We start from the raw sequence: 9050 nt of genomic DNA on the forward strand, positions 1-9050 counted from the left end.
TTATATATATATATATATATAAAGTATAAAGACAGACATAAATGCACACATTCAGCGACACAAAGGAGCTCTTTTAAGCTGGGCACCGTTTCATTCACAACACCTGTCCCATCAACCAGCAATCAGAGTCAGGAATACTTTAATAATCCCAGGGCAAAATTATTTTTGTTACATTTTGTTACTTCACAGGGTTACTTTCGTTACACTACTCCACAGAGTGACTATAAGACCAGTTTGATATAACACAATTGCATAGAATATATATAATTAGGGGGTCCCCGCTCCATCTCGCCATCAGTTTGGGGGTCCTTGGCCTTGAAAGGTTGAAGACCCCTGCTCTTGAAAAATGATTTATATCTGGTAGATAACCCAGCAAAGAGGGGCATCCTCAGAGAAAAGGTCTATGGAGGACCAGGGCTGTGTTAAACTGCATTTCTTATTGTTTTCATAAAATAAAATAAAAATACCTTTTGAAAAACCAGAAATACAATTTGTAAAACCTTTTGGCGAGTTCACATTTCAAATTGAAATTTTAAAGAGAAGTTTTAAATAGTATTTTTTTTTTATCCATTATTAAATATTGCAATAAAAAATGTATCTTCTATTACCGTATGGGGTTCCATTTGCGTCAAACATAAGTAGCTGTAATATGTATAAATGTTTTTGGTTTATGTTGTTTCTATGTGTAGATGTCTATATTGCAGACATAGATGTTGGTCTTGTAGATTTTGCACATGTTCAATTTGCATACGCGTATATCTCTTGCAGCTATTGTGGGTGTTACTCACTGTCATCTGGATATAATTAGCCTCCTCCTCCTTTCAGTTGTTTTACAATGCTGTTGGTTAATGACATCGCTCTCTGTTGTTGGTCCACGCTGTTGGTATTTAATGTTGGTCTGTGCTCTTGTTATCCATTTCCTCATCGTTAAAAACTGTTGTAGTAGGCATTGTCTCAATTAAGTGCTCATTAGACATTATAAAAACCTCGGTCTACATCAATATCAATGGTTTCAAATTATTTAGATTTCGATAAACGTTGCATTTATTTCAGGCATTAATTAGGGTGGCAAAGAAGGGAGCCTGGTGCAAGTAGCATCCGAATAATAGTGAGGCCTAGGTTTTAGACATTTTAAAGCCTTAAACCTTTCAAATAACAATGATGGATCCCACCTATACTGTGCAAATGTGTGTGCGCTCGCATTGGCAGGACTCAAAGGGCTTAACTTTACATAGTGTCTGGAGCACCAATATTTCTTTGTTGTTTTCTTTACATTTCCAGATTATTTGAATATGATATAAAACAACAAAAAAAGCGTAGTGTCTCATTAGACACCACAATTTAATTACATGTGTAGAAAACATGCATAGGAACATTCAAAACTTGAATAAATGTATTACCCTTCTACGAAAAACAAAACAAAAACAAAATAGAGAAACAAGTAATAACAGTTACTGGTCTGTTTAGTGATGTTTTTTTCATTTATTTTCTTATTTCAGACTCAGAAATACTCGACACATAGTTTACCAGAAGGAGGCAGCGTGCCGAATGCAGCTCTCTGTGAGTTACACAGACCTAAGTCTCAAAATCTAAATTTTTGTTGCCCAACATTTTTTCCTTACATTCTTTCTGTTCTTTTTTTTAAAGGGGCCGTACCAATAACAATTATTGTTTTCATCATGCTGGCTGCTGCAATATGCGCTTTGAAAATGAAGAAAAAAAGAGGTTTGTGTAAAAGCATGCTTAAGTTTCATGCAGTTTGATTCTTTTTACAGCCATTATCCAACCTTTGGTGTAGTACTGCGTTGATATGTGTCCACTAATCTCAGGTAAATTGGTTGAGATCACTTAAACTAATGCTAACTCTAGAAACAGGATACTGTCAGCCTTATAATGGCAAAGTTTGTTGTTGTTGTTCTAATTTTGATATGTGTCTGGGATCATTGTTATGTTGGAGCATTCAATTGTGCTTGTGTTTCAGTGATGTCACCCAAACTGTTAACCTCAGCTAAAAGAGCTCTGTGTAGGATGGTAAATGATCGTGTTTTACGTGACTGAACATTTCAGCTTCAAAGCGTGGGAAACTATGTGCCTGGTAAAAGGAAGATGGTGATTTTCGGCAGAAACCATAATCTTTTAACTGCGATCAATGAATTTGCATTCGGCCTATTAATTCCAACCTTACGCAAATCTGGACTTTTATGAGCCAGCCAGATATTGTAACTATTAAAGCCCATTGTTTCAACTGCTGTGGTTCATAGTTTTACAAATTGACTTACAAATCGGCACCAATTTGCACCATCCATCCATCCATCCATCCATCCATCCATCCATCCATCCATCCATCCATCCATCCATCCATCCATCCATCCATCCATCCATCCATCCATCNCATCCATCCATCCATCCATCCATCCATCCATCCATCCATCCATCCATCCATCCATCCATCCATCCATCCATCCATCCATCCATCCATGTATGTCACAGTTCTATGATTTTTTTATATGGTTCTCTTTGCAGCTACGATTCATTTCCCATATAACACTTAAAAGAGCCACACTGATTACGCTGGTGTAGAAGATCAGTGTGTTTGCAAGTAAACTTTTACACTTTTGCTGAAAGCTATTGTCGTTTTAAAAAAATATTATGTTAGGACTGTAAATATACAGTCATATGTTTATATTACTATTTTTTATGTAGTATTTATAACTGTTTTCAAGGCTGCACTTTAAAAAATTAAATAATCTAGAGCTGTTTTAAACAAAATTACAAAATCAATCTGTCTAAGTCTTCTAGAATTGTGGTGCATACCTTTGCAGCACATTGGATTAGCTCTACTGGCTTGATTCTGATGTTCTTTATTTCCTGTTTGTGGATCAGATGTTCTAATTTTCCAGAGTTTCTGCTGTCTGATGTTGGATGCTTTGCCTCTGGAATGATTTTTGCTGGTTTCTTTTTCTTCTCTCAAATCTGAAATAATTATTCAACTACTTCTATAAGAACCAGCTGAGCTGGAAAGGAGTGGCCATGGGATGATTAAAGGCTTTTAAACCTAAGAGTACTATAACAGGCCTTAAGCAAGGTGGTAGCAGCATAATGCTGATGGGTTTTTTTTTGTTGCTAGTGGTACTGTTGTATTAAAGAAAGGAAATTAAACAATTTATTTATCATTAGGATTAGTGTTCAACTTTACCTAATTTCAACAGTTTGCTTGTTGAAACCTGGGATAGAAATTAGGACTTTTGTGAGCCACATCACCAGCCAGTCCCTACAAGGTAGTAATCCCAACAAAAAAACATAGAAATTGGGCTTAGATTGGTTGAAGCAGGGTGACATTAAGCTTTCTGAAAGGATTGTCAAATTTTTTGGATCCATTAACATCCTACTCTCATAATTCTGGCTGGATATTTCATCCATAATTGTGAGGGAAATAGCATATTTTCAAATTTGAAAATCTACAAACTTCAGTGCTAGGACAAGCAATTTAACCAGGTTGCTTTTACTAGAATACAGTTCACAGATTTAAAATGAGAAAATCTGCTATTTTTCCCAAAAATATGGATGAAATATCCAACAACAATTATGATAATAGGTTGTTCATATGCTGTACCACTTGTCTGCTCTAAAAAAAAAAAGAAAGATTTAAACTCAATTTAAAGCCTGAAAATAATGCAACAGGCACAACCACGATGAGGGGATGTAAACTTCTGCTCAGAGATGAGATTTGTTTTATCAGTTGTTAGAAAAATAACCATGTTTCTCACTGTTTTCTACAGGTCTGTGCAAAAGTGTGTTTTATCGTCGAAGGATGTCGTATAAAAATGAAGGATTTTCCCCGATCTCCTCATCTGGTACCAACACAGAGGCACTGGAAGACATTCTGAGTGAGTGAAATGCTGTTAAAAGCTGTAAAGAATCCAATATACCGTAAAAGAAAATAAGTAATAAATTATGCTTTTTTTTTTTTTAGATTCTCAAATCCTATCAGCACCTTTACATGCAGTTCTGGATGATCTTGATGTTTTGGAGGAGTTGGTGATTCTGTTGGACCCAGACACTCAAGGTATAAAGAGCACAAAGCACCTGGCGTCCCACTGCTCCTTTCCTTCCACCTGGATCACTTATACATACTCCATGAAGGACAGCAAAAGCCCCCTGAAAGCTGTGCTTGAGGCAGTCACCAGCAAGCAGCCCGACTGGACTGTGGGCCACCTGGCCAACCTGCTCAGGCAAATGGGCCGCAATGATGCTATCACCGTTCTTGCAAAACTCAGACCTGGTTCAAATGTTGGATATATTTGAAACTTTTTCTCCCACATCTAACAGTTTGATTTTTTTAATCCAAACTGGATATGATGTTTCTATCGGTCCTTTGCCCATTGCCTGGAAACTTCACTAAAGTAGTTTCTAGTTCAATCTGAAAAACAATTAGGATAAATTTATTGATAAAATTACTTTTGACTTTGGCGCTCAGACCTCAGCAGGAAACATAGCGCTTAATTTTGATAGATATGCATGAACAGGAGCAAAGGCCTGAAACTGGTGGTGGAGTGGACATGGATGAAGTTGGTCAGTCTGTAGACTGCTGGTTAGCGAGACGGTCTGCTGAGCTTTATGGGGAGATCCAGGGGACTGCGTGAGCTGATACTAGAGCTTCACTCAGGGACCTGGAAGATGGAAGTCCAGTTGGATCACACAGGTTGGAAGAACCTGTGAGCAAGCATGAAGCGACAGTGGAGAGGAAAAACTCCCCGTTGGGGAAAAACCTCTGGCAGGCTCAACATGGCGGTCTTCTGCCAGACCAGTTGAGATGAGACAGGGAAGGCAGTAAGAGTCCAGGAGGAATGACACTGATGCTTTAGCTATGAAGGTGGAGGAGGGGGTGGGTTGAAACGGTGTCATCTTAAGGAAGTCACAGCGCATCCGCCACCTGCACACAGGAGCGAAGGAGTGTGGATCGGAGGCCTTTTAACATGAACTGTGGATTCCGATTGACTTTTGTGGAGGTGTGGTTCAAAGATGATTGACTGTGTCGCAGGTGGATGTAGAAGGGCAATGAGTTTCTTCAGTTAAACTTCCGCCTAGGCTCCATAAGAACTGACTCCTGTCATTTCTACCACCTGGTTCAACATATGGCCTTATGAAAAGTTATTTTTTCAGATGCAGCACCAGACTATATACTAAGGAAGGTAGCTGGGTCTTTTCTACCAGCATGTACAAGGCTGATGTTAGCTTTAAAATTCCACGTGATCCTATGCTGACAAGAATTATTTCCGTACCAAGGAAATTCATTGGAAACCTTGGAAAATCCTTTTTTTATTCAAGCTCATGAAGAAAATCCCACCTATATATAAAAAAAGGATAAAAATATGCAAAGTAAGCAGGATGGTTATGGAAGTAAAACAAAAATAAGAATCACCTTTTGAGGAATTGGTGCTGAGCGAGGTGCGTTAAGGAAAGTTTGCAAATGTCAGCCAGTCATGATTTTTTTTCCTTCTATCACATTCGTGTTTAATTTAGTAGAAACTACAACATCAAATACTTTAGATGGGTCTGACATGAAGGAAAGAAAAAAAAAAAGCAACTTGCCCCTCCAGTCAAGTATGGAGCATGGATCATGAAGACATGTCACCAGATTCTAGCTAATAAATGCATTTTTTTTTTGTTCTTCACTCAGTTACTCAGATCTGTACCTGAACGGATTTTTTAATAATAAAAATGATTAAAATGATATTTTAGGGCTTTTTTTAAAAAGATCTTTATCAAATTGCTAAACCTTTTTGGAATATTACTGACATTTTTTTTTGGCTTTTGTTTTTGTGGTTTTATTTACTGCCTGCAGTCATACATGATAAACTGATACATTTTAAAACCTGATGTATATAATTTAGTTACGTTTGCAATGTCATTGTGTCTGCGAAAATAAACAAAAACATGTTCAAACATCTTAACATCTTTATTAAGCAAGTAACATTATAAATAAAAAAAGTGCATAGAAAATTAAACAGGTTTAGAAATGTATATACAAGTATTTACAAACTCAGGGTTTATTTTTACATGGTAACAAAGACGTAAATTTAAAGAGCACATTTTCTCATTTCTATGTCTTTTACACTCTAAAATAACCGTATTTTTTAGATTTCTCATATATATTTATATTTATATATAGGTATGTATATATAACATACAGCTTTAACAGATCCTGGGAGAGATGGTCATAACCTTTGCTTTTAAATAGGGCTTCCACAGCCTTCTTTCCATGCACACAGAATTAAAGAAAAACACACACACACATATATATATATATATATATATATATACACGTACATACAAACACACACACACACACGTACATACAAGAATATTAAAAACAAGCTTTTTACTAATTTTTTAATCAAAGTCTCTTTTTGCATCAGTAATCCCAAACATCTGTTTAATCAGCTGAGGTAGAAATCCTTGCAAGTTAGGACCGACTCTGCCCTGCTAACCTGGGCTCTATCCCAGCACAAGTCATGCAAATGAGAAAATGGGTTAAAACATGATGTCGATTTGCTCTATTGAGTCTTTAAAACGGAAAGGAGATGGATGAAAGCAAAATATACAGTGGGTATTAGTAGGCGAAAAGTGCTCACTTTTAACTCCTGTGGCTGATTCTTTGCTAGACAGTCTTCTACAATAAAAAAATATCAATAAAAAGGCTTCTTTAAAAAAAAAAAAAAATTATAACAGTCATAAAAGGCTTAAATGTATGACAACGGCCTGAAATGGAAATTCAAGTAAACAACCAAAAACGAAGGACATCACCTGTAAACAAAAGAAAGATGCAAAAGAGGGGAAATGCTGTACATTAGACCACCACCGCATTATAAACAGCAAAACCTTTTACCGTTAAAAACACAAATCCAAACGTGAATAAATACGATTAACAAGCCGAACTGCGGGATTTCAATCTACCCTCGTCATCAACAGCGCTAAACATCAACTTACAACGTTTTGCTTTTTCTCCAAAAGGTGCACAACGCCCCTCTCAGCTCTGCGCCGAACACAAGCGCTCAGTAGCAACGCTTTAAGCCCCATTACTCTCCCTGACTTCTAGTCTTTAGCAGGTCTCCGAAACATGAAGGTAATGCTCTGGTGGTTATGTTTATTGGTGTGAAACTGCTGACCCGCCAAGTTTTATTGCATTAGGAAGAAGAAAAAAATTAGCATCAGGCTAGAAAACAAAAAATGTACTTAAAAAAAAAATCTCTCCCCTATACAAATCTTCACTTTTGGCTTTGGGTAGTGTTTGCTACATATGCAGAGCACATACGATGTCTAACAAGACACGCTTCTGTTTTTATAACTATGACACTACAGTACCAGCACGTTACAACATCCAATTTAGAACTGGGAGCAGATAAAAAAAAAAAAAAAAAAAACAGCAGAGGCTTGATGCTAAATTGGAGAATCTTGGCACACCAGTGATTTTAGAAGAAATGCTTGAGTGCATAAGTTTATCATCAGGGAGGATTATATACAGCTAAACGATTCCTGATTCTCAATACGTTTTAGTCCAACTAAAAGAAAAAAAAAAAGCTTTCAAAGCTTTAGCACCATGGTTGTTAAGTTATAAACAAAATTTACATCTAAGAAAATAAAGAGAGCTGTTGATTGTAAGCAAATTCAAACACAAAAAATACGGGATTGGGTGAATGTATGGCTCAAAAACAGACATCACCACTGCACAGATGGAGCTATAACCAACCCGCCACCAAAGTAAAACTAAAATGGAGTATTTCTGAACAAATCACTACAGAAGGACGAATCCTGGCTCCAACCAAAAAGAATAAACTCTACAAGGAACCAAACTTTAGCTTCAGCAATGCTTTAAACACATAAGGCTCAGTGAATGTTGGCATCCTCCATTTAAAGTAGAGGAAGTCCTCTCTTGTCTGCTTCAATGCCGAGTTATAAATATTCAAAACCACATCCTTGCTTACTGTTGATGGAGCTGAATGTGTCAACAAAAAAAAAAAACAAGTAAAACTACGCAGAGGAAATTTGAAACAGGAAACTTTCCAAATAGTCAAATTTCCCTCATTTTCTGACCAGCTGCGCATTTCCGGTCAGTCTCATAGTGGTTATCTCCATGCGAGGCTGTGGAGGTAATCTCTCGTCATCTTCGTATTAAGGCTTACTAGTTACCCAGGATCTACCACAGAGTCATCAGTTGAGGAAGCGGCGGCATCGCCGGGCCCCGCAGTTGCAGTTGAGCTTGTTGCTGGCATCTTCGATGGGGAACTTGTAGTCGTAGGTGAGTTCCTCGCCCCGGTAGATTTTTCTTAGTGCGAAGATGACAATATGTTTTCGGCCTTCCACGTTGATCACGCGCGAGTAACAGTTTGGTTCGCAGGAGTGGTTGATGAACCTGGCTGCGTTGCCATGCATGGTGGCGTCCACCACGTCGAAGTCGTCGATGCGGAACATGTAGCAGCCGATACCCTGAGAGCAAGGATATAATCGGCACATTAGGCTGCACGTATGGACTGTACAGACTGACAGCGCTCACAGTCTGCTTACCTTGCCGTCATAGTACTTTTCTCTTTTGTCTGTGAGTACTGAGCGGATGACGATGCCAGCATACTCAATGACCATCTCCCCAGCTTCAATGTTCCTTTTGCAGAAGAGGCCGCGTCCATGAATCGCTGACCTACATTGACATAGTCGACCAGACCAGAGAAAAATAAAAAATATGATAATTAGATTGCATTCTGCAGGAAAATGCATCTGTTTGTTGGATAAACAGTCATTCTCGTATCAATAACTTGATGTCCTTCTGCTGAAGATTTTTCCACAACCCAGAAAATTATGACAACATGACCTTAAGCCAAAAATAAAAAAAGTTACTCTGAGAAGGCTGACTAAACTGCATGACTGCATGAAATATGACATTACATTCCATTTCAAAGCTTCTCATTTCCTGAGTCTAGTTTCTAGAGCCGTTAAGCAATGCACCCATCATCAATCAGATTAGCTACTCAGTAAAATCTCCTGTTTGAGGAATG

The 9050-nt window shown here is 37.8% G+C and overlaps 2 protein-coding genes across 7 annotated transcripts in view; one reads left to right on the forward strand and one right to left on the reverse strand.

Moving 5' to 3' along the window:
* igflr1 (IGF like family receptor 1) overlaps positions 1–5354 on the forward strand; it is a 6491-nt gene extending 1137 nt beyond the window's left edge. For both annotated transcript variants that reach the window (XM_015376843.1, XM_015376844.1), the window contains exons 5-8: positions 1500–1560; positions 1648–1725; positions 3780–3887; positions 3974–5354. In XM_015376843.1, the coding sequence (XP_015232329.1) occupies positions 1500–1560; positions 1648–1725; positions 3780–3887; positions 3974–4305 (579 nt within the window). In that variant the 3' untranslated portion in view covers positions 4306–5354. The remainder of the gene's footprint in view (positions 1–1499; positions 1561–1647; positions 1726–3779; positions 3888–3973) is intronic.
* Positions 5355–6326: 972 nt separating this feature from the next.
* The window catches only part of kmt2b (lysine (K)-specific methyltransferase 2B), a 38863-nt gene continuing 36139 nt past the window's right edge, over positions 6327–9050 (reverse strand). For all 5 annotated transcript variants that reach the window (XM_015376884.1, XM_015376883.1, XM_015376882.1 and 2 more), the window contains 2 exons: positions 8566–8695; positions 6327–8487 (listed from right to left, as the gene is read on the reverse strand). In XM_015376884.1, coding sequence (XP_015232370.1) covers positions 8212–8487; positions 8566–8695 — 406 coding nt within the window. In that variant the 3' untranslated portion in view covers positions 6327–8211. The remainder of the gene's footprint in view (positions 8488–8565; positions 8696–9050) is intronic.

Source organism: Cyprinodon variegatus, unplaced genomic scaffold (assembly GCF_000732505.1).
Source record: "Cyprinodon variegatus isolate N-32 unplaced genomic scaffold, C_variegatus-1.0 Scaffold143, whole genome shotgun sequence".
Lineage (NCBI taxonomy): Eukaryota > Metazoa > Chordata > Actinopteri > Cyprinodontiformes > Cyprinodontidae > Cyprinodon > Cyprinodon variegatus.